The sequence below is a fragment of the Panthera leo genome, chromosome A3, assembly GCF_018350215.1.
Source record: "Panthera leo isolate Ple1 chromosome A3, P.leo_Ple1_pat1.1, whole genome shotgun sequence".
Taxonomy (NCBI): domain Eukaryota; kingdom Metazoa; phylum Chordata; class Mammalia; order Carnivora; family Felidae; genus Panthera; species Panthera leo.
In genome coordinates, this window is record NC_056681.1 from 118,126,544 (window position 1) to 118,150,605 (window position 24,062).

General features: G+C 51.5%; 2 protein-coding genes across 5 annotated transcripts; one reads left to right on the forward strand and one right to left on the reverse strand.

Annotated features, from left to right (window-relative positions):
• Positions 1 to 22: 22 nt before the first annotated feature.
• On the reverse strand, positions 23 to 3,920 carry DNAJC5G (DnaJ heat shock protein family (Hsp40) member C5 gamma). Its single transcript, XM_042933424.1, has 6 exons — positions 3,781 to 3,920; positions 2,889 to 3,004; positions 2,366 to 2,579; positions 1,795 to 1,936; positions 1,225 to 1,295; positions 23 to 1,022 (listed from the first exon to the last, which is right to left on the reverse strand). The coding sequence occupies exons 2-5, from the start codon at positions 2,999 to 3,001 to the stop codon at positions 1,243 to 1,245; spliced, it is 522 nt and encodes a 173-aa protein (XP_042789358.1). The 5' UTR covers positions 3,002 to 3,004; positions 3,781 to 3,920; the 3' UTR covers positions 23 to 1,022; positions 1,225 to 1,242.
• Positions 3,921 to 4,067: 147 nt separating this feature from the next.
• On the forward strand, positions 4,068 to 22,287 carry SLC30A3 (solute carrier family 30 member 3). Of its 4 annotated transcripts, none has more exons than XM_042933419.1 (8): positions 4,068 to 4,136; positions 12,524 to 12,597; positions 17,738 to 17,919; positions 18,395 to 18,541; positions 18,637 to 18,790; positions 19,817 to 19,922; positions 20,180 to 20,314; positions 21,464 to 22,287. In XM_042933419.1, the coding sequence occupies exons 3-8, from the start codon at positions 17,790 to 17,792 to the stop codon at positions 22,268 to 22,270; spliced, it is 1,479 nt and encodes a 492-aa protein (XP_042789353.1). In that variant the 5' UTR covers positions 4,068 to 4,136; positions 12,524 to 12,597; positions 17,738 to 17,789; the 3' UTR covers positions 22,271 to 22,287. The 4 variants fall into 4 exon arrangements, with proteins under 4 accessions (XP_042789353.1, XP_042789352.1, XP_042789355.1 ...); XM_042933421.1 differs by lacking the exons at positions 4,068 to 4,136; positions 12,524 to 12,597 and adding exons at positions 13,556 to 13,808; positions 19,387 to 19,585 and having other exon boundaries at positions 21,464 to 21,681; XM_042933418.1 differs by lacking the exon at positions 4,068 to 4,136 and having other exon boundaries at positions 12,440 to 12,597.
• Positions 22,288 to 24,062: the final 1,775 nt, after the last annotated feature.

Here is a 24,062-nt window from a genome sequence, read left to right on the forward strand (position 1 = left end):
AGGCCCAACAGATGCACTGGGATTGGACAAAAGCTCTTTTATTTATTGACATTCTTTACCCCTTCTCCCAGTCAGGAGAGAGGTTTGAGGAGTTACTAGCTTTGACCTTGGGTGGACAGGAAAATAAATGGTGTGGAGAGTATACCAAACAGGCAGTGTGAAGAGGCATGAGTGGTAAAAGGGTCTGGAAAAGTATAATCTTCTCCCTATCACAAGTTTCATGCCCCTGTTTTAAGAACAAAATATATGATGATCAGCCTGCACAAGACATGGTGAAAAGGATGAAGGCAAGCAGGCACTGATATGTGAGCTTCAGCTAACTCATAGGACCCATGCTAAGGCATGCTGTGCTGTGGTGTAGTCCAGGGAGAATCCAAAGGTGGGAGAACTACCCCTACATCTCAAATGCATTCATACTTTGCCCGGGTTGATTCATGGTGGCATGGAATAAGGCTGACAACGACAAGTGCATGGGCACCAGAAGAACGTGAGACCAGCCCCAGAAAGGTGTGCTGGCATAGGAATGAGGCTGATGGTTAGAGTTCTTGGTGCAGAGGTGCAACAAAGGAGGTTAGCTGCTATAGTAGCTCTGGGAAAGGATCCACCCTGCTCAGTTATCAGGATCTTGGTGGAGATATTGCAAGCAGCTAAGGGACCCTACCGGCTGAAATTGGCTCAAATCCCAAGGAAGGCACAGGAAAAAGAATGCTGGGGAAAAGTCTGTCACCACTGCCTGAGACCTCATAAGGGTAGGGACGGGAAGGCTGCTCTCTAAGCAGATTAAAATTGGGACTGGAGCTAAAAAGAAGAGTGGCTGGGTGACCCTGTATCGCCAGGGTCAGTGATACCATCAAGGACAGAGGTGGCATCGTCACTAGGATAGATGCCATCAATGCTTCCAAGTTTGGATTCTTATAAGAAGAGGGGCAAATCAGGGTCAATGTCAGGACAGGGCTACTTGCTCCTCTCTTCGGTGTGTCCAGTGGATTGGGTGGCAGAAGGCACCCTCACTGGGTCAGCACCTGGGGGTAAAAGAAGTTGGCACCTTACTAACAAGAAGGAATGATGATCCAGAATTTAAAGCAAGCCCTCTGTGGGTAAGGATATAAACACATGAAATCCACAGTATAAAATATAAACTTTCTACTAATGACTCATCAGAAGTTAGTCTATGTTTCTTTTCTTATCCCTTGATTCTGGCTGCATTTCAGTTTTCATATGTACCTCATTCCTCTTAATCTTTTAGCCATGAAATTCATTATCTTCGTCCTCTCTTCTAAAATTTCTTTTGTTTCCTATGGTGGAATTTGAAAAACACATATATCAACAATTAATAACAATTTTTAGTCCCGGGGTGAGAAAAGCATCACTTTGCAGTTACTCATCAGCATCACTAGGTGGCACTACAGTAAACTTCAGTCAAGCCACACAAAGTTAACTGCTTGGGGCGGGGATAATCTGGCACGTCATCTTCCTTTAGAGTAAAGGCAGTAAACTTCATCCTCTAGCTTGTCTCCAACTATTGCCTTTTCTAGGCACTCTCCCACCCATTCCTTACCTTAACTCCCCCCGACTCCCAGTTCCTTAGCCTAATAGTCATGAGAGGCCGATATTACATTCAAATTGTCAGTCGATGGCAAAAGCCCCTCAGAAGCTGGGTGTATCCCCTTCTCTTTCTTCACTTTGCCTCAATACTGACCTGAGTCTCCCATATTAGGGGTTCACGGTTTCACTCCCAACTATTCTTTCATTCCTAATCCAGTTCTTACCTCAGGCCCTGTCTATGGTCCTCACCTGACCTGGGAGGCTGATTCTGGACATTCTGCTGATATCTTCTAGCAACGTCCTCAGATGGTGGCTTAAGTGTTCCACAGCAAAAGCAGCAACAGCAGCAGCAACAGCAACAGGTGAGCAGAGCACACAAGAGGACAAGTGTCTGAAAGGTGGGAAAGAATGGCCTTGACCCAGCAGTTCTTCTAGATTTCCATTCCAGTTCCCCTCCCTGAATCCCCCCAGCACCCAGAAAATAAGAGAGAGCAGAAGCATTTGTCCTAGGAGAGGAGGCTTAGCTCTCCAAGAAGAGGAGGGTCACCCCTCCTTCCTTATTCTTTTTTTTTTTTTTAATGTTTTTATTTATTTTTGAGACAGAGAGAGACAGAGCATGAGTGGGGAAGGGGCAGAGAGAGAGAGGGAGACACAGAATCTGAAGCACGCTCCAGGCTCTGAGCTGTCAGCACAGAGCCCGACGCGGGGCTCGAACTCACAGACTGTAAGATCGTGACCTGAGCTGAAGTCGGGCGCTTAACCGACTGAGCCACCCAGGCGCCCCCTTCCTTATTCTTAAAGGACTAGAAGAATTGTATACCTTGAACCAACAACTATTCAGTGTAAAATAGTAAGTGACGCCTTCTTCGCCAAAGTGATCATATATATATATTCCCAACGAGCCATGCCGGTCGTAGATTTTCCGCTTCTTGGGGTCACTCAGTATGGAGTGGGCTGTGTTGATCTCTTTGAATATTTCTGTTGCTTGAGCGTTCCCTGGATTCTTGTCTGGATGATACTTCAAGGCCAGGTTCCTACCCAGGCAATACCCAAAAGGAGGGAGAGGATGGCTAGGGAATGGCTGGGGAGGGAGGGCAGGATGAACGACAGGGACAGGCCTTTGGATGTGAAGAAAGAATGCATGAGATGTGGTGCCAAGGATGGAGGCAAGCAACCCAGGTCTAAATGCTGTCCCACGCCACAATGAAATGGGTGATGGCCCCGTCTGACCCAAAGTGAGGGCTCGAGGGTTTAAAAATGGGTCAGAAAGCAAGGTAGAAAGAGAAGGGTTTAAGGGGGGGGGGGGGGAATCCCAGGGCTTAGAAAGAGGCTGAAGTCTAAACCTGTAGGCCTTTTTGATGTCTTCGGGTGAGGCGCCCTTCTTAAGCTCCAGCACCGCATAGAGGGTTGTGCCACTTTTGGACAGCCGGTGGGCCGCTTCATCCAAATGAGCCATGATCTGGGTCAGAGGAGATGCATTTGTGAGAACTGCCACAGGGGAGGCCACGGAGAAGTGAGACTCCTAGTGACAGGAAACCCAATGCCTTCATTGGCCAGTCAAGTAAAATGACTACAAAGGGACAAGCGCAAGACAACAGTGAGTGGGCTCTGTGACTAGCAGGAGAGTGCAGGTGACCAGAAAGGACATCCAAATTCAAATTTTAAAGAGGAAACGGCTCCTCACATTTCCCAGCTACAGCCCTTTCCCTTCAGCGACACAGCCCTCCAGACACACCCCCCGTCACGGAGAGGTGTAAGCAAGGGAAGGCCCAAACCACGGGAAGAAGCGGATTTTGTCCAGAAGGACTAGTCCCGGAAGAGACGGCCTGTCCAAGCTCACTGCGGCGTTGGAAAGACCACGGCAGCCCAGTCCTCGTGCAGGCTGGGTCTGGAATCGGGGAGATGTACAATTCCCAAGAGAGAAACAATTCAGACCAAAGCCTGAGCCACCTGAGAAGTCAGGTGTCCCAAAAGCCAGGCCGGAGGCCGCTGCTGCAGCTAGGCCAGAGGCCTTCTTCACCCTAGCCTCCCCTCTCAAACCTCGGAGCGCGGGCAGTGAGGAGAACACAGGGGTGACTCCAGGGATGAAGACCCAAGCGAAAGTTGTAGCTGCGGGGGCCGACCAGACAGGGACCAGGGAGCAGGGCCCCAGAGGGTGGGAGGCAGCCAAGGCCACAGGCTCGGAAGGTAATGCTCTGTGTGGACTCCGCACCCGGCCTAGCGCTCTACTTCTACCTCAGAGTCGCCCTCCTCGTCTGGGGAGGCCTCGCACAACCTCCATCCGGGTGTGAAACTTCACACCGCTGAAGTCCAGTGGGCAACCGCGCTTGTGAGCCTGGCCAACCTTCCGGGTCGCTTTTTGGCGCCGCCGGAAAATCTGGAAGATGAGGCTGCGTGGAGGCTGGGACTTATTTCACTCACAAGGAAGCCTGGGCGTAGGGATCAGCCCCGCGGGCCGCGGTGCCCCCCAGTTCTTCCGGTGGGCGTGGCCTCCAGGGCCATCCCTTCTCCCGTGGGAGGGGATCACCAGTCCTGATGGGCTTAACGACTTGGTTAAGGTGATGGGCTTGCTCGCTGTGGCTGTGTGAGAGGTATGGCTCCTGCAATCCTTTCTCAAGAGGTGTATTCACTTCCCAGTCTTTTTTGGCAGAATTTAGGGGCCTCCACTTCGTCCTTTCTTTCCCTTCTACGTGGAAACTCCTACACATCCTTTAAGACCCACTTGAAGGTCGGTATTCCTGGGAATCCTTCCTTCATTCCCCCAGTTGTTCCCACCTTGCTCTGTCAAAGCAATTACTATATTGTAATTACTAATTTGCACGTTCCCTTAAAACGATAGCTTGAACATTTACAAAAGTCACTAGTGTTCTTCAAAAACTTCATTTAAATACTATTATATCATGAGGGTGTGCCATAATGTATTTATATAATCCAGCTTGGATACTTAAGTTGTTCCTAGCCATTTGCTAGTGTAAAAACCTTATAATGAAAATTCTTATCTATAAATCTTCAAATAAATTTCTTCCCTGCTCCTTTGAGGTGGATTCCTGGAAGGGAAATTAATAGGTCAAAGCAAAATTTTTTGAGACTCTTAGTCCTTGTTGCCAACTTTCTTCCCAGAAAGGTACCACAGGTACCAATTTACATCCCCACAGGCAGGGCTTGAGAGCACCAATCTCCACCTGACTTCACTTCCTGTGATCTCCTATAGGAGGCAGTCTTTCCACCACTTATAATTTACGACTTCTTAATTTTGGTGTTCTTTACAGAGGAGCACTCAATGGCTTCCATTACATGTGATTGAAAGAGCTTTGTTATTTCAATAATATTTCTCTGTTATACCTCATGTGGCTTTTATCACTCTCTTCCCTTTATTACGGTCTTCTGTGCACATTTACATCCTCTTCTAGGTTTTAAGTGGTAAATCAGTATCCATCCCAAGAGATGTGAGCCATCCGAGTCAACTAAGGAGTCCATATGCTCTAGGCACAATGACCAGTGAATTAACAAATTTATTTCTGTAGATCTGTGATCAGCGTATGGGGTGGGGATGAAAATCTTTGGCATCAACCACCCAGTTACCCGGTTGATAGATTCTGGGTAAGAGGAGTTTATAGGTTAATCACCTAAAGCAAAGGAGCTGAAGCTGACAATTTTTTTTTTTTTTTTTTTTTTTTTTTGGTGGTTCGTACTAGGATACATTTCCCTAGCTAACTTCCAGCCTTTCATCACCATCATGGTTGTCAGGACTAGCAGACCAACCCAGGCTGTTTCTTTACCCTGGGGAGACAGGAGAAGGCACCAGAAGTGCAGAGCACTTACTTTCCAGGCCCTGCGTGGTCTGGCCCCCACCTCTTACTCTAGCTCTGTTAAGCACTGTTAAGCATCACTGTTGTGCTTGCTCTGGTCTCTGATGCACTGCTTTTCTGTCAGTTCTTTGAAGACACCATGTTCCTTCCCACATCAAGGGCCTAAGTCTGCCTGGAGAATTCCTCCTCCGGCTATTTGCTAACTGAGTTCTCATCCTTCTAGGATCTCAGCTTCATGTATCCTCAGATAGGCTTTTTTTGTTTTTTTTTAATATTTTTATTTATTTTTGAGACGGAGAGAGACAGAGCATGAGCAGGGGAGGGGCAGAGAGAGAGGGAGACACAGAATCTGAAGCAGGCTCCAGGCTCTGAGCTGTCAGCACAGAGCCCAACGTGGGGCTCGAACTCATAGACTGTGAGATCATGACCTGAGCTGAAGTCGGACACTTAACCAACTGAGCCACCCAGACACCCCCCACCCACCCCCCCCCCTTTTTTTTTTAAAGTAGGCTTCATGCCTATTGCAGAACTGGTTGGGCCTAAACTCACAACTCTTGAGATCAAGACCTGAGCTGAGATCAACAGTCGGACATTTAACTGACTGAGCCACCCAGGCATGCCATCCTCAGGCCTTCTAAATTGAGTTCCACTTCTCTCTCCCTACCTCATAATACCTTCACCATGATTTGTGAATGTATGTTTATTTGTGTGTTTATTTGTTTAAGGTCTGCCTTCCCTAGTACAAAATACAACAAATACAACTCTGTGAAGGCAGGGACCTTATGTTTGTTCACCATTGTCTCCCCAGCACCTAGAGCCATGCCTGGTTCACAGCAAGTGAGTTAATGATTTGTTGGATGAGCTACAGTAGGGAGAACCCTCTGCTGGTGCAATGTCGGCCTAGAGGTTGAGCCATAGCAAGAATTCCCTAGGGCAGAAGCACTTAGCTGGGGAATTGGAAGACTCAGTTCCTCTTTTCCTCATATGATCCTGGACAAGAAGAGACATAAGGAGTTAAGAAAAATAAGGCAGCAGGGGAGATAGTATTGGGGATTCTGAGCTCCTTGTTTGTCTTAGTCTTCCTCCAGTTTCTAACACAGTTCCTGGGATATTGTAGGTGCTCAATGAATGTCGGTAGGTTGAATGAATAAGCAAATGTTGTGTGTCTTTTCAGAGGTACTTTAACCTAATAATATCTTTTGATTCTCACAGCAACCATGAGAGGTGCTGTGATCACATCCCTGCTCCATAGTAGAAGTGAGCCCGGAGAAAGAGGGCAAATTAGGTTCTGAGAAGAGTTAGTAAATATCTTCCAGATCTTGCCAGAGGCTCCAGAATGTTATTACTTCTTATCATTGCCCTCTGACATTCTAATTAATTCTAATCATAGTTTGCTGGCTCTTGAAATAGCCATTATCTTTAAGTCTTCTGAGCCTCTCCTCTGAATGAAAAGACACTGCAGCCAGCAGGCTGCAGAAATGGGAATAAAGCAGGTAAGTCAGCCTGGCATCCTTCGCCTCTTCACTTTGCCTTCACCTAGAAACAGACCCCTTGTGGCTCTTTTTCTCTGCACATGGTCTCTTCTAACACCCAGCACAGTACCAGGAAGAACACACAATCCCAGAATCAGAAGCCTTAGACCTTGGTTTTGGCTCTGGCTCCAGTGAGCCGTGTGATCTTGAACAAGTCACTTAATCTCTGAGATTCTTTTCCCTCTTCTGTTAAAACCTGTGCCTCCACAGGGTTGATGTCAAAACCAAATTAGACTTGCTGTAAAAAGAACAGAAAAAAACAAAAACAAAAAATAACTATGCTAAAGAATGATTTCAAACTAAAACCTTTTCTAGAATCATTTGCCCTTAAGTCACTGATCTTATAGTTTACTATCTCACAGAGCCATTTGGTCTCTCCTGGAGAAAACCAAGAACCATCCCTTATTTACCCACAAACAGCTAAAGTTTTAGTCATATAGCTGGAATACCCATATACAGACAGACAGCAGACATTGGCATATTTATACCCAAAATATCATGCTCTTGAGCATATGCAGTGGGAGAGAGAGATCATCATTTGTCATACCCAGCCACTAGGTTCTAGAATTGTATAGTTTTTGAGCTGGAAAAGACCTTGAGTCTTAACTCCCATCTAATGCCTTCATTTTGTAATTGAGGGAAGTGTGGCCCAGAGAGAAGGATTGACTTGCTCAGAGTCAACCAGTAAGGTCCAGACCTAACCTAAGTCTTCTAAGTTAAGTGTCTGTGCTGTGACTGCTCCTTATACACACCAGCTCCCTTCTCACTTTAAAACTGAGGTCTAGAGAGAGATCAAAGTTGTAGTTGACATTCACCTCCCTTCATGATGTCAGGTAATGTCCTTCTTTACCTCCCTCCAATTGGAGGCTTGCTCACTTCATGTGCCCAGAAACATCATTGGCCCAGTTTGTTTGCCTGTCATCCCTGGGGCAGACAGCCTGGGGTGGGAGGTGGAGGGCTTCCAGCCAGAGAGGCTGCTGCATACCCCTGTCCTCTGTGCCCAGACTGCAGACCTAAGGGCAGACTGACAGAGCACAGCCACCTCACCTCTACAACTTTGATAGTAGTGTGTACCTCTTAGGGTTGTTAGGAGGACTAAATATTTAATTTGAACAGTGCTTGGCACATGGTAAGTGCTGTGTTGTCATTGTCATTGTCACCACCATCATCATCATCCTTTCCATCTGATCACCTCCCAATTTTGTAAAGAGAGAAGCTGGTTTTCATTTTGTTTCTGGGAAGAAGGGAAAACTCAAGATCCTTCCTCTAGGAAGATTTGCAAATTGTCATTCTATCCCCTTTCTATATCCTTCTCTCAGCCTCTTAGAACCCCATTTCCTTGTTTCCCTACGCAGTACCCTCATGCTGCCCTCTCACTATCCAAAATATCCCTGCCAGGGCTCCCTAAACAGTCAGAACTCTGAAATTACCTGTCTCACTTCTTCTCCTTCAGTATTTCTAATAAAAACTATTACCTCCATAAAATGAGCTCATCCCTAAGGGCTAGGTGGAAAGCAGCCTGATTAAAACACTATAATTCAGCGGTGCCTGCCTGGCTCAGTTGGTGGAGCAGGCAACTCTTGATCTTGGGGTTGTAGGTTCAAGCCTCATGTTGGGTGTAGAGATTACTTAAAAATAAAATCTTTCTTTTTTAATGTTTATTTTATTTTTGAGAGAGAGAGAGCATAGGTGGGGGAAGGGAAAGGGGACAGAGGATCTGAAGCAGGCTTTACACTGACAGCAGAGAGCTGATGCGGGGCTTGAACTCATGAACTGTGAGATCATAACCTGAGCCAAAGTCAGACACTTAACCGACTAAGCCACTCAGGCACCCCAAGATTGCAGTTTTTAAATGGATAAGCAGAGAGAGGTGGTAAAGGTGATATTTGAATCAAGACCTAAAGCAGGTCCTCAGGTGGGTCATAAAGACATCTGACAGATTGCATTACATATAGATGAGGAAATGCAAAGGTCCTGAGGTGGAAGAATGCCTGGTATATTGTAGGACCCGCGTGAACGCCACAGTGACTGGGGAGGGAGGTGGGAGTAATATGAAATGAGACAAGGGGCCTATAGGGCTTTGTAGGCAATTGGAAAACCTTTGGCTGGTACTGAGTGACGTGAGGAGGTGATGGATCTGGCCTAGGTGCCTAGTCACTGGATTGAGACTAGATTGTAGGGCAATAAAGGTGGAAAAAGGAAGACAACCAAAGAGGCTACTGCAATAATCAAGAAGATAGATGATGGTGGTTTGGACCAGGGTGGGTGCAGGATTTGCTGACAGATTGGAAGTGGGGTGAAAATAGAGGCATCAACGGTGATTCTAAGGTTTCTGGCCTAAGCAAATGAAAGGACAGAGCCACCATGTTCAGACATGGGAGGACAGCTGAAAGAAAAGGTTTGGGATGGGGTGACAATCAGGACTTTGGTTTTAGACCAATGAAACTGGAGATGCCTATTAGATGTTAAGGAGGTAAGATCAAGTTGACATTTGGGTATTTGAGTTTGAAGTTCAATGAGAGATCTGGGGATCATCGTATAGATGCCATTTTATTTTTTTAAGGTCTTTTAATTAAAAAACTTTTTAATGTTTACTTATTTTTGAGAGACAGAGAGAGACAGAGACAGAGTACGAGTAGGGGAGGGGCAGAGACAGAGAGGGAGATACAGAATCCAAAACAGGCTCCAGGCCCTGAGCTGTCAGCACAGAGCCAGACATGGGGCTTGAACCCGGGAATGGCGAGATCATGACCTGAGCTGAAGTCTGACGCTCAACCAACTGAGACACCCAGGCGCCCCCTTTTTAAGTTCTTTGAAATAGAAAATTAAAAAAAAAAAAAAAAAAAAAAAAGAATGGCACAGTGATCCCCCATCTACCTACCATTGAGCTTCAACAACCATTGTTTTCTGTGGTTTCTAGATAGTATTTTTAAGGCTTGAGACTAGATATCTCTATGGGAGTGTAGAAAGAGAAGAGGGTGACCAAGTCCTGGACCACTCCAGCATTAAAGGGTTGAGAAGATGAGGAACAAGCAAAGGAGACTGAAAATAAACAGCCAGTGACGTAGGAGAAAAACCAGATTAGGTACCCTGGAAGCCAAGTGAAGAAACAATTCCCAAATAAAGGTGTAATTACAGTCTGATAAATGCTGAGGAAGAAAACGAAGTGTGCAGTGAGAATGTGTAACATGAGAACTAACGTAGGCTGGGGGTCAGGAAAGTCCCCCGGAGGAGGTGACATTTAAGCTGCAGCCCTCGTTCATCCTGTCTATCTTCAACTAAAATCCTGCTTTCTCCAGCTTTCTTCCACTCCCAACAACCAGCTCCTTTTTCCTGGGATGGCTTTATCAAGGACTGTGTGTCAGCCACTAGGGGGCGCTTGGGACACCGTGATGAGAAAGGTAATTCCTGCCTTTAGGGAGCTTGTATTCTAGTGAGGAGACGGAGGAGCAAATCATTTTGTTTCAATGTGCTGAGTGCTGCCAGCACAGAAGCACAGCAGCCCTTGAGAGCACCGGAAAACAGCACATAACTCAGCCTGGTGGGGAAGCCCGAAAGGCTTCCTGGAGGTAACACCTGAGCAGAATTTGGATGCCCTCTTTACCTCTGCCCATACCTTTCAGCCTGGCTTGGACCTTTCAAGTGTTAATTAACCCCTTGCCTGCGTGCTTGGATTCCAAATCTCGTCTGAGATCTCAAGCCCAGCCTAAATCCTCGCTTGAGGGCTGGACTTTGCTCTCTTTCTCTCTCAGTATGAACTGGTCCAGGCTGGGTTCCCTGAAGCCGCCTTCTGACCCGTTCTCCCACCCTCTGCTCTACCACTGACCTATCCTCCTGGGAAGTTCCAGGGGTTCCTGTCTCCTTCAGCCCTTTGGGCCTCAAAGTGGCCTAAGGAATCTCCTTAGGGAAAATTGATACCTGAGGCAGGACAGGAGAGACATTAAGAACATGTGGGTAAATCAGTAACCAAAGACTGCAGAATAGAAATCTCTTGCAATCAAGTTAAAGCCAGGAGGGGAGGAAATGCACCTATCTTGTTCACCAGGACTCCTCAGTTACCCTAACAAAGTACATGGCAAGAAATAAGTGTTCAGTAAATGTTGAATGAATAGTTCTTACAAGATTTCAGTTCCTTACAGCCAGCCCTAAGCTGCCCTTCTAACCCCTGCATAATTTTCCTAGCTCCTAACCAGGTGTAGAATGCCTTTCTCAGACCTGGCATTCAAGAGGACCCTTTGCAAAGATTTTTATAGGGCCACTTGATGGCTCTTTGAGAAACAGGTGCAAGCAGTCTCTTTCGCTGCCAGGCTTTTCTTGCATAAATTTCCAAGCACAGGCAACTGTTGGTATTCTCCCCGCTGGTGCCCTCGGTTTCTGGAGGCGGCACGTTCCAAGGCCCAACACCTAGGGAGCCGCGCGGCAGAGGGCAGCCCTGTAATCCACCTGCTCCCACGCTTCTTTCCCCGCCGCCTGCTCGCTCCCTGCCCTGTGGCGGGGCGGGCGTGTGCCGGCGTCTGCGCCCCCTCTCGGGAACCCGGGACTGCTGTCTGCGCACTGTGGACTGCCCAGGAAGGGAAATCCCCCAGAGGAAGCCATTGTTGTTAGGTCCCCTGTTGTCGTCATCTGCTGAGGCACGGCTAGAAGAAGCCCCTTCCCCGCCCAGGGGTCCGCTGTTTTTCCCCATTCTCGAGCTTGCCTGCCCCGGCTGCTTCGGGTGAGGCTACAGCATCCCATCCCTGGAGTGCGCGGTGGCCTTTCCGCATCCTACTTCCGGGGGGGGGGGGGGTCTCAGAAATGGGGAAGCCCCAGGCCCGATTCAGAGTTTTGAAAACCGACGGCGCCAAGAGGGACGTGCCAGGGCCCTGACCCAGGTGGGCTGGGCTTGAGTTCCACCCCGCTCTAACAAGGACCTACAAGGTGACCTTGGCTGGTGGCTTCCCCTCTTGCTATCTCAGTTTGCACCCCCACGACCTTAAGAAGGAGCTGAGGCCCCACTCCTCTAGGGGAGATTGGAGGGAGAAAGGACCCCCACCCTCACTCGTGGGCTTTGGCCTGGGCCTTCCGTGGGGAGTCTGGGGGAGGGTGCTCTGGCCCTCGGCGCGGCGTGGGTGGAGACGCGGCGCTGAGGGCTAGTGCAGACCCTTTGGTTCTAACGTTCCGCACCGTTCCCCGGAGCACTACGCTCCCTTAGCGCACGCCGCCCGCAAACCTTGGCAAGGGCCTCACTCTCCCCCGCCCGAACAGCCAGCCCGCCGCCCAGCTTGCCTAATCCGTTCAAGCCTCACCTCCTCCGCGAAGCTCTCCCGGGTTAACCCCATCTCTTCCAACCACTCTATCTGGCACGTGCTCCTGATGTTTGTTTGATGGTTTATTTGGGGGTGTACACGCGGTCACAATGTTTGGGATAATAACGGGGCTAGGTGTCTATTCCCAGAACCCTACATGACGGACCCCCCAGTGTGTTCTTCATGAAGGGTGCCCATTGATTAATGGGTTTCTCTGCCGGACTCACCAACCACTCCCACCCTCCATGCTTCCCCTTCCAAGCTCACTTGTCTCCCTCCTCCTCCAGACTCTTCACAGAGTGTCACAGCTTGGAGGGCACACTGCAATCCCCACCCCCATTTCATCCTACAGTGGCCGCAGGTGTGAGGGGCAGAGAGCATTGAACGGTTGAAGGTTTGACTCCAGGCTTGGCCACCCACTTTGCTGTAAGTCACTCCTTCCCCTGGGGCTTCCGTTAAAATGAGGCAAAATGAGGTAATGCCCAGCCAGGTGCTAGGGATTCAGAGGTAAAGAATCACCTGCTGACAAGCTGCAGCTTCCCTCCAAGAACAGTGGCTTGTGACCAGAGAGGTGGCATGGCTCCTTCCTCCTCCGGTTGCCCCAGCCTGAGTGACAAGACTGCGACGCGCGCTCTCTTCAGTCGCCAGCTCAGCGCCCTGAACTGGAGAGGGAAAGAGGAGGGGGCTCCAGTCCCAGCCTTTTATTCACCAGCTGCATGACCTTAGATGCTTCTTCCTCGGCAACTCAGTTTACTCATCCGAAAAATAGGGATAGTAATGGATTGGAGGAGAGCAGGAAGCTTGTCACCCAATGTCTCTATAAAAATAAATGATAATGAGCGGTACAGTGCTTGGCAGCAGATTTTGCTTACAAATTCCGACCCCACATCCTCCACAGAGGGGTTTCTGGCCGCAGTCCCTGGAGTTCTCCCGGATGTGTCACTGCTCACCCCACACTTTCTGGTTCTCTCGAGCTGGGTAATAATGGACCCACACCTGTTTCTACCTCCGTGTGGGGGGCTGAGCGACGACCCCGTGCAGGCTTGCAAGGGGGGATGTTCCTTAGAAGACGGTTGTTCTGGAGGTGCCTAGGCTTGTGGAACACCGCTGGGAGCCGGCAGGCGGAGCTTGGGTGGGGGCGGGGCTAGTTTACCCAGGGGGTGGGGCTATAGAGATGAGGCGTTGTCTAGAACCCTGCGGGGGCGCAGAGAGCTCGCGTCGCCCCCACCTGGCTCTGGCGCCTGGAAATGGGGCCTTGGCAATGGGGCGGGGCTCCGGGGGGGTGAGGCTCAGGCTTGGGGGAGAGGCCCGGGAGCCTGAAGGCGGGGCTTGGGGAGCTCGCCCCACGCGGGGCGGGGCTCCAAAGGCCGCGGGATCTGCAGTTCGGACTCCCCGCGCCACAGCCGCTGCAGTTCCCTCCACTGTGGTGGCCCCGCGGCCCTGCGGGGAGTCCGGGGGTCGGCTGGACGCTCGGACTTGGTGCAGAGCCGGCCCCGCCTCTCCCTTCTTCAGTGGGGCCTAGACGGTCGGGGCCGCGGTGACATGGAGCCCTCTCCTGCCACAGGGGGCTCGGAGACCACTCGCCTGGTGAGCCCCCGGGACCGCGGCGGCGCCGGTGGCGGCCTGCGCTTGAAGAGGTAGGACAGACCTGGGCCGGCCCTCGGCCCGGGGGCGCCACCCTCATGCCATCCGTCCATTTCGTTTGTCTCTTTCTCGGCGCGGCCCCGGCTGGCCGCCCGGGCGCACCGCAACTCCCTCAGCTTCTCGGCGCCCGGCCCTGTCCTCTCCGGCTACATAGCCAGCACCCCCCGACCCTCCCAGCAGCCTGCTTTGCCTCCTCCCGGCCACCTTCTTTTTCTCGGTCCCGCAAAACGACTCCCCGGCCGGTCCCCCAAGCCTCCGGACCTCTCTGCCGCCCTCGCCGCATCTGACTTCTCCGCGAGTAACTGCTCCTCCGTCGGGCTGGAGTCCGCGCCCGGTGCCCCGATGTCTGCATTGCTCCAGGGCCCTGGCAGTGGGAGCACCTCGCCTCCCAGGCTTCGGAGCCCCCGCTGCAGGCCCCTGGCCCTTCCCTCCGTGCGCCTCGGGGCGCCCCCTCCAGCCATGGCCAGCTGTGCGCACCCGGGCCATGGGCCCGGGCTCCACGGCGGTTCTTCCCGGCCCCTGGGGGGCGGCGGCCGCCGGGAAGCGAGGGGGTGGCAGGGAAGGAGCAGGTGCGGTCTGGGCGGCAGGGGGTATTCCCGGCTCCGCACAGACGGGGCCGGGGGCGGCGAGGTGTGAAATGAGGCGCGCGGAGCGGCCGGGACAGCGGGCCGGGGGCGGCCGGAGAACCTCCTCCGCGTCCCGCCGGCCTCCTGCGCCGGGCGCCCGCCAGCTCTGTCCGCCTTGTCCCTCAGAGCGGCCGCGCCAGGCCCATCCTGGCCACCTCCACTGGCCATTTTGTCTGTTGGCTGACCGTCCGTTTGTCTCGGAAATTTGACAGGCTCGCCGGCTTTTCCTCTTTCTTCATTTCTCATAATCGTTCTGTTTCCCTCCGAGCACCTTTCCCTTTGTCTCTGATGTGATGCCTCTGTGTGTTTCTCGCTCTTTCCCTGGGTGGGGGCCATAAACCTGAGTGGGTGGGGGAGTGGATGAACAGAAGGGAGGACAGACTTCCCGTCTGACTCCTTCCTGCAGGGGCCTGCAGACGTGGGCAGCTGTGGGGACTCCAGCCCAGGCACTGGCGTCTCTTCACCTATCCTTTTGATTCTGCTTCAGGCCTTTGTCCCCTGCCCACACCCGCCCCCTCTAACCCTCCCCTCTACCCCACTATTACTTGTTGTTTGTTGGGGGTTTCAGAGGGCCAGCAAGAGAAAACTGCCTTGCCTTTCCTTCTCTCTAAACAGCATGTAGACAACCCCCCCGCCCCAATACCCACACCAACAATGAAGCTTCTTTTTTTTTTAATGTATTTTTTTTTTTAAGTAGGCTCCACGCCTAATGTGGGGCTTGAACTCATGACCCTGAGATTAAGAGTCGCATGCTCTAACGAGAGAGCCAGCCAAGCACCCCAACAATGAGGCTTCTTTAGTGCCCAATTCATGCATAACAAAAGGGAGCAGCCTGTTGATGGGTGGCTACCTTGATGACTAGCTACTCTGTGCCTTACAAAAAAGGCATCTTGCCCAGTGCCCCAAAGCCACGCAGCCTCTGCTTGCTATCCAGACCCGCATCTTGGACTCCCAGCTCATTTTCATTCTCATATGACCATTAGTCACCAAATCCTGCAGTATTTTCTGAAAGAGGCTCTTCCCTACCTACCTACCCCTCCCCTAAAGTTCTCTGGAGGGGCTCTGTGGCTTGATCTATTCTGGATCCTTCCATCTCCTCTCCTCTCTCCCTCCCAGGCTAATATACACCAGCAAGGTCATCTCAGGGCTAGGGAAGGTATATGAAATCAATCAGTATATCTCCCTTGATGTTCCTTTGAGCCCTCACTTTCCTCCTCAGCCCTTGCCCTGGCTCCTGACACTTAAAACTCCCAGCCACTTATCTTGTCATTGGCATTCCATGTGTCTGGAGCCCCTTCTTCACCTAGGTCTCGTGTTAAACATCTCTCCCTCTGTGACGTTCTCCTCACCCCCATTACAGTCCATCATTCCCTGCCTGGTGCTCCAAAGTCCTTTGTTCATAAATCCCCCTGGTCCAAACCCCTCCTTGCCTAGTAAGTCATTTGTGACACATCTATCTCCCCCACTAGACTGGGCTTCACTATGTGTGCACTGCCTGGCCACCAGAGTCCTGGGCACCCAACTATGTGTCTACCTCATTGAAGAATGAGGATGGATTTCAAAGCCACCCTCACCTCCTTGTCTCCTCTGGAAACACACCCAGAATCATACACACCAAGATTCTAAGTCTTGGAAGAAAATTCCGAGAAACTAATCTACCTGCCAGCACTTGAGTTTTCCCTACAAGCACCAAATGTCCCCCCCACCTCCCTCACACCTCAGTTCACCCACTTGGCAGAGCTCTCCCTAGCCAGAAGGCCCCAGGCATCCCTCCTCACTTTACTGCTGTGATCACATTTCTATCTGGAGCCTTCATTTTCACTCATGGGTATTTTTGTCACACCTCCATGAGTATTTCTAGGACTGTGTTTTCCAGTTAGGTTCTTTGTTCTGTGGAAGGTTCTGGCCTTGTTGGGGTTCAGGTTGGGTAGTACTAGGGTTGAGAATTGAGCCAGAATGAGCCTAAAACTCAGCCTGAGCTCAAGCTCTGGCATCCCAGGTGAGGACCCAGCCCCGTTCACTTATCAAGGGAGGCTTATGGCACCGTACAGTTAAGGCGGCCTCCACTGGGCATTTATGGTCAGACTGAGGTCCAGCTAACACGTAGCAGACTCCAGATCCACCGCTCCTACCACTGCCTCCCCATCCACAGCAGTCTGTCCTTCGTCCTCCCCATGACAACCTCAGTGTGGAATCCGGCCACTAGTTCTCTGTGCCTGGATCCTCAGACTTTTTGGGTCCCAACATTCCACCTCCTCTCTGTTTCTTTCTTTCTTTCTTTCTTTCTTTCTTTCTTTCTTTCTTTCTTTTTTTTAATGTTTATTTATTTTTGAGAAAGAGTGTGAGTAGGGGAGGGGCAGAGAAAGGGGGAGAGGGGATCCAAAGCGGGCTCCACACTGACAGCCTCGAACTCACAAACTGTGAGATCATGACCTGAGCTGAAGTCAGACACTCAACCGCCTGAGCCACCCAGGCGGCCCACCACTCCTCTCTTAAAGGGCCACATTTCAGCTGCATGTCTAGATAGAGAAGGTGAAGGATCTGGAGTGGAGGCACGAGGAGATGGGTCTGGGAGAGAGGCACTCAGACCAGGATCACGTGCTTCGTCTGGCCTCACACTTTGACACCACCTGGTCATATTGCCTCTGCTTGGCATGTTCACCCTGTCTCTGTCAACACCTTCCCTTTCCTTCAAGGCCCTTCTCTTGGTGCCTCCTTCAGTGGTTTCCCTGGTTTCTCTTGGACTCCTCTACCCCTCTATCCTCTGAGCGCTGATAGCACTTTGTTTTAACTGCTCTGATGGCGATAGCTACCTTCTGCTACATATCATAGTACTTAGGTACACATTTGTTCACCAAAGGCTCCCAGAGATCAGCATGATCCTGCTGACTTTGTGTGCCTTATGGTGCCTATCAATTGGTTATGGTGGAGTCGGCTCTCTACCATGAACTAGCTGTGTGGCCTCCATGTGTCCTCTCCCTCTCTGAGCCTCAGACTTGTAATTTCTGTAATAAAATGTTAGACTAGACTACCTCTATGGTGCTTTGCAGCTGTGAGATTCTGTGGCTCTGCGTATGAAAGGAAAAGGGCAGCTGGGATCCGAGCTGTTTGCTTAGCCCCCATCCCTCATGTGGCCCTCTGTCCCCGAGGCTCCCGGGTTTGAGCAAGCCTGGGGACAGACAGAGGGAGTGCGGGGCCATAGCTGATGAAGGCCCTCTGGGGGACTGAGGGCCTGGGAGTGAGGAACAGATTCAACTGTAGCCAAGCCCCAGGTTGAATTGTGCTGCCTGCCTCAGTCTCTTCACAGAGCCCTCGGAGCCCCTCCCTGAGGAACCTAAACCTGAGGAGATGCCCTTCCACCATTGCCACAGGGACCCCCTGCCCCCGCCGGGCCTCACCCCCGAGAGGCTGCAGGCGCAGAGGCAGCTGTGTGCGGCCTGTGCTGTGTGCTGCGTCTTCATGGCCGGGGAGGTGGTCGGTAAGTTGGAGAGCAGCTTCTCCGACCCCATCCTCTCGACACCTGCCTCGGCCGCTCTCCACCCAGAGAGAGCATCCCAACAATATTCCTGGGTGGACAAGCAATGGAAGGGATGGCTGGGGTGGGAAGTTGGGTGCCCGGGGCTCAGGAAGTGGGAGAGGGTGAGGGATAGCACTGAGGGGTATTTAGGGCGAGGTCTGGGGGGCAGAGGGCCAGGGCTGGCCTCTCGGCATTAGTTAGTCTTTTTAAAGTCCTATTTTCTTGATATCAAAATGTGTCATTATAGGAAAAGTAGAAAACGTGGGTGAGTGAAAAGAAGGAAATAAAAACTCCCTGTAATCTCATCCTCAGGGAAAAACACGGTTCACATTTTGGTGCACGTCCCCGCAGTATCTTTCCGTGCTTGTACACACACTACCACGGAGCATGATATCTTCCAACTGGACCCAGACCGTCCATTGCTTTGCCCTTGCAGGTGGGTATTTGGCGCACAGCCTGGCCATCATGACAGATGCAGCCCACCTCCTGGCGGATGTGGGCAGCATGATGGGCAGCCTCTTCTCCCTTTGGCTCTCAACCCGTCCAGCCACCCGCACCATGACCTTCGGCTGGCACCGCTCAGGTAAGGCCCTGCGTGGCCCAGTGAGCCTCTGATCTTACCAGAAGGTACCTCCTAGGGTCCCGGGCGGGTCTCTGATAGCTTGTCTCCCCCTGCAGAGACTCTGGGGGCTTTGGCCTCCGTGGTCTCCCTCTGGATGGTCACTGGCATCCTCCTGTACCTGGCCTTCATCCGCCTGCTGCACAGCGACTACCACATCGAGGGGGGTGCAATGCTGCTGACCGCCAGCATCGCAGTCTGTGCCAATCTGCTGTACGTTCCAGCATGGAGCAGGCACCATGCGGGGTTCAGGGCAAGGGGTCCTCCTCCAGGGTGGGAGAGCTGGCTCTCTCCCCTCCCCAACAGGCATGCAACACGCACACACGGTTCTCAACTGTCTGCCCCAGGGCTGCCTGAGAACAGACAGGAGAGAGACCTAGACGTCAGAGTCAGCGGACATTTATGAAGGGCCTACTGTGTGCCAGCTGCTCTGCGGGGGAGCTTTCATCCAGTACTGTCTCATTTAAGGCCCACAACCGCCCTATGAGGTAGACTGTGTCACCCTTAGCGTACAGTTAATGAAATAGGTCCCAAGAAGTGGTCGGGTGACTTGCCCAGGCCACACAGCTGTTCAAGTAGCAGGGTCAGGATTTGAATCCCTGTCTCCTGCACCATGTACGGTATTTTTCCCCCCAGGCTGCACGATTTGTCTCTTTTATCCAATGCTCTCTTCTCCCCCGGGTTGGGAAAACAGGGAGACAATAGGTGGAGAAAGGGCTCCTGGGGAGGTGAGTTGGAGAGCCATGGAAATAGGGCAGAGGAGGCCAGGAACAGGCCACCTGGGCTGAGCTGCTCTGCTTCCCCCTCAGAATGGCCTTTGTGCTGCACCAGGCCGGGCCCCCCCACAGCCACGGGTCTAGGGGGGCGGAGTATGCACCGCTGGAGGAGGGGCCGGGGGAGCCCCTGCCCCTGGGGAACACCAGCGTCCGGGCAGCCTTTGTGCATGTGCTGGGGGACCTCCTGCAGAGCCTTGGGGTACTGGCCGCCTCTGTCCTCATCTACTTCAAGGTACTGTGCGCGCAAGCCTGCCCCAGCCTGCCTTCCCCAGCTCCACATCCGGCCCCTCCTTCCCAGGACCCTTGGCCTCCCTCCCCGCCGACTCCCAGCTCCCCAGGTCACGGTCCGTTCCCCTTTAGCAGGGCTCTCAGGGGCCTCTCGGGTCCTGTCTTTCCAAGACACCCCTAGATCTTCCACTGGAATATTCCTGCTTCCTGGGCTTAGAGATCTCTTTCTCTATAGCCTCAGTACAAGGCAGCTGACCCCATCAGCACCTTCCTCTTCTCCATCTGTGCCCTTGGATCCACAGCTCCCACCCTCCGAGATGTTCTTCGTGTCCTTATGGAAGGTAAATCAGATGCCACTCTCCCTGCCCAGGGCCCTCTCTGATCTCCCTCCAGCTCTGAGCCACCTCTCTTCCCTGAAGAGAATGTTGGGAGAAGGTCTGGGCCCTGGGGCCTATTGCTAGAAGGAGGATTCAGGCACCGGGGGAATTGTGGGGGTTAATGGTAAGCAGGTACAGGGTAGGGGAGGTAGAGTCTGGTGGGGGGGCTGTCTTTGGGCAGGAGTGGCCCTGGCAGTAAGCATGGCGGGTGCTGTTTGCAGGTTCCCCCCGAAGTGTGGGGTTTGAGCCCGTGCGGGACACGCTGTTGTCGGTGCCAGGAGTCCGGGCAACTCATGAGCTGCACCTGTGGTCCCTTACGCTCACTTACCATGTTGCCTCCGCACACCTGGCTATTGGTGAGTCCTCACTGACCCTAGCCAGTTACCTCCTAGAAACAGTCCCCCATCTCCCAACCCCATCCCCCACACTCCCCTTCCAAACCTAGGGAGGTAGCCTGAATTGCTGTTTCTGTCTCTTTCTTGATCTCTCTCACACACACATGCATGTTGGAGACAAGGAACCCTGGACAGGGTGTTCTGGAGGGGAGGTTTCCCCCTCTCTGAGGTAGTGCAGAGAATCAGCAACCCTTTAAAAGATCATTAGTACCTGGGTGGCTCAGCGTCCGACTCTTGATTTCGGCTCAGGTCATGATCTAACGGTTCTTGAGATTGAGCCCTGTGTGGGGCTCCACAATGAGAACACAGAGCCTGCTTGGGATTCTCTCTCACTTTCTCTCTACCCCTCTCCCTGCTCATGCACACACACACACACACACACACACTTTCTCTCTCTCTCTCTTTCAAAACAAATACATAAACTTAAAAAAAAAAAACAGATTACTAGTACCAATAGGTCTAGTGACGGGGCACAGTTAGGTAAGTTATGACAATGGGGTAACATGGAACTATTCAAAATGATGATTATGAACACTGTATGGCAACTAGGAGAGATGTTTATGGTATAAAGCTAAGAGAAAAAAGCTGAATGTAAAATTATATCTACATTATGATTCAACTATTAAAAATATATATGGTGACTCACAAGCTGACAAAGGATTTTTGAGTTTCTTCCAGATGCAAGAAGCAATCAGAGACATGCAATTTGGATGCCAAAAATATTATACTTTGTAGGATAGTTGATGGTAACTCTAGGGGGACAATGGGAGAAAATATTTAACATCTGGATTGTCTTGGAAAGTCGGGTACTATGGCTGCTGAAACATACAGCTGCGTGTTAATAGTCAAAGAGCAGAGGAGAATAGAAAAATAAGAATGGTTTGGTGTTTTAGCCTGGTAGCATGGTTGATTAGGGGGTGAGTCTCCCCAACCTTTTCTTTGGCATTTTTATGCTGTTCATACAATACAGAAAGAAAATAAAGCTTCTCATTCAAACCTGGCTTTAATGCTGTGCAAGCCATTGGGTCCCCCTTCACCCGGCCTTATCTTGGCCCCTGCCTGATTCCCGACTCCCCTGGGAACCTGCTGCCTCTTATCACTCTCCCACAGACTCCACGGCCGACCCTGAAGCTGTCCTGGCTGAAGCCACATCCCAGCTCCACTCCCGGTTTGGATTCTCCAGCTGTACCCTGCAGGTTGAGCAGTACCAGCCCGAGATGGCCCAGTGCCTGCGCTGCCGGGAGCCCCCCCAGGCCTGAGCCGAGGCCCTGCCCTCACCCCACTGCCAGGCCCTGGCTCAGCCCTGGACTCTCAGTACCTGCCCCCCCGCTCTCCGAAAAGGGACAGAACTGGGCCCATACCCCTTCCTCTCTCCCTCCTTCCACCTGCCGGCACCCCAGCCCCCAGCCCCAGTGGGCAAGACCAAAGTGGGTGTGGGGGCGGGCAGGAGTCAGGCTGAATGGGAATCAATTGGTGGGGGTGTGTAGAAGCCCCTCAATCCCCACTCTATGGTCTGGGGAGCACAAGCGTCCTCTCCATGCAGTTCATTTGTCTGTGTGGCAGGCTGGCTGGCTGGCTGGCTGGGGGCATCTGCCTGTCTGTGTGCTGTTGGTGTGCCTATGCCTGGGGGAGGTCAGCAGGGGCCCCCTCCCCACGTGGCCCTCGCTCTGTCTATGCAGGAGCCCCAAAGCCCGCACTTTGTCCGTGTGTTCTAGCCCTGTGGTTTTGTCTCCGTGTGTGTGTGTTTCTTGGTGCTGTGGCCTGTGTGTCTCTGTGCCTATGTGGCTGTGCTATAGTCTCTCTGAGTCTGCACCATCCATGTGTCCTTTTGGGGGTCTGTCTGTCCATCCCTCTGTTGGTGCTGTGCCCTCGGCTGTCCCAGAGAAAGGGAGGACTCCGCTGCAGCTCCACCAATAAACTTGTGTCTAACTGCATCTCTCAGCCCTTGTACTGACTCCTCAGGAGGGGTTAAAGGAATCATGAAGCCACAGTGACCTTCCTTCCACAGCCCTCCCACCTCCTACCCAGCCCCTCCACCCTCTCTACCCTCCAATATCCATTCCCATGTAGGCTAAAACCCTCCAGTCCTTTTGTTACCTTCCCTTACTTCACAGCCTGGGTCGCTGGCTCAGGGAGAGGCCCCACACACCACGGGCCTGGTTGCAGGAGAAAGTTGGGAGGCAAGGAGCCAAGGGATCTTGGAGAACAGTTCCTAAAGACTCCTGCAGGCACCATGGCCTCAGGCTGGTCATAGAGAAGCTTTGTCCCTTCGGGGGAGAGTGGTTGGACCACATGCTGCTGTGGGCCTAGTTCCTGAGCTGTATAAGCTGTCAGGGGGAGAGGCCCTCATCCTGAGACCAGTTTTGGGCTGTGGACACCAAGGACCTCTTTTTAAAAAAAAAAAAAATTTATTTTGGGGAGAGCACAAGTGGGGGAGGGGCAGAAAGAGGGGGACAGAGGATCTGAAGTGGGCTATGCGCTGACAGGCTGACAGCAGAGCGCCCAATCCAGGGCTCGAACTCAGGAACTGCAAGATCATAACCTGAGCTGAAGTCAGACGCTCAACCGACAGAGCCACCCAAGCACCTCTTTTACAATTATCCTCCCTTTGCCTTTAAGAATCATATATGTATTATTATTGTTGTTGTTGTTTATTTTATTTTATTTATTTTTTTTTTTTTTTTAACATTTATTTATTTTTGAGACAGAGAGAGACAGAGCATGAACGGGGGAGGGTCAGAGAGAGAGAGACACAGAATCTGAAACAGGCTCCAGGCTTTGAGCTGTCAGCACAGAGCCTGACGCGGGGCTTGAACTCACGGACCGCAAGATCATGACCTGAGCTGAAGTCGGCCACTTAACCGACTGAGCCACCCAGGCGCCCCTGTTGTTGTTTATTTTAGAGAGAGAGCATGGGTGGGGGAGAGGGGCAGAGGGAGAGAGACAGAGATGGAGAATTCCAAGCAGGCTCTACAGCATGGCGTCTGATCTGTCGTGGGGCTCGATCCCACAACCATGAGGTCATGACCTGAGCCAAAACCAAATGTCAGATAACCAACCAAGCCACACAGGCGCCCCTAAGTATCATATATTTAGACAGATTTAGTCTTATAAACCAAACTTAAAGGATTATTATTACTACTAAGGCCTCCCTTAAACTTAAGGGATTGTGGATTTTCTCTTTTAAAAATCACACTCTTTGTGCTTCGATTTTAGATCTAGTGCATTGGATCAGCAGTTCACACCTTGCGACCCTAGGTTAATACAATTCCAGCCTGAAGCAAAGAAACAGCATTTTCATTAGCCCGTGCATATTTCTGCAAGGCTTTCCTCCGCGTAATGGAAATACCTTTATTATAAAATGATCTTTCTTTTATTATTATAAGAGCAATATATGATTGCTTTAAGAGTCCAACAAAGGAAAAGTGTATAAAGTAGAAAGTGAATGTTTCCCCTATTATATTACTCCCAGAGGTAACTGCTCTTCAGTTTGGAGTCTCTCTGCCCATATTTTTATGTATGGACCAACAGTTCTATGTAATAACATAGATGGGATCACTTTATAGGTGAGATCACATAACCTGCTTTTATGACTCAAACACACGTGCTGGATGTATCTTTCCATGGCAATACATACACATTTCATTGCTTTTTTTTAAGGTGAGGCTTTTGGACTCATTGAAAATAGGTCTCCCCACTCTGATCTCCA

Coding starts and splice junctions, on each gene's coding strand:
- DNAJC5G (XM_042933424.1), bottom strand. CDS start 3,001: ATGGCTCATTTGGATGAAGCGGCCCACCGGCTGTCCAAAAGTGGCACA. Junction 2,580..2,888: donor GACATCAAAAAGGCCTACAG/GTTTAGACTTCA, acceptor TTGCCTGGGTAG/GAACCTGGCCTTGAAGTATC. Junction 1,937..2,365: donor TGAATAGTTGTTGGTTCAAG/GTATACAATTCT, acceptor CCCACCTTTCAG/ACACTTGTCCTCTTGTGTGC.
- SLC30A3 (XM_042933417.1), top strand. CDS start 13,714: ATGGAGCCCTCTCCTGCCACAGGGGGCTCGGAGACCACTCGCCTGGTG. Junction 19,923..20,179: donor TCTTCGTGTCCTTATGGAAG/GTAAATCAGATG, acceptor TGCTGTTTGCAG/GTTCCCCCCGAAGTGTGGGG. Junction 20,315..21,463: donor CTCCGCACACCTGGCTATTG/GTGAGTCCTCAC, acceptor ACTCTCCCACAG/ACTCCACGGCCGACCCTGAA.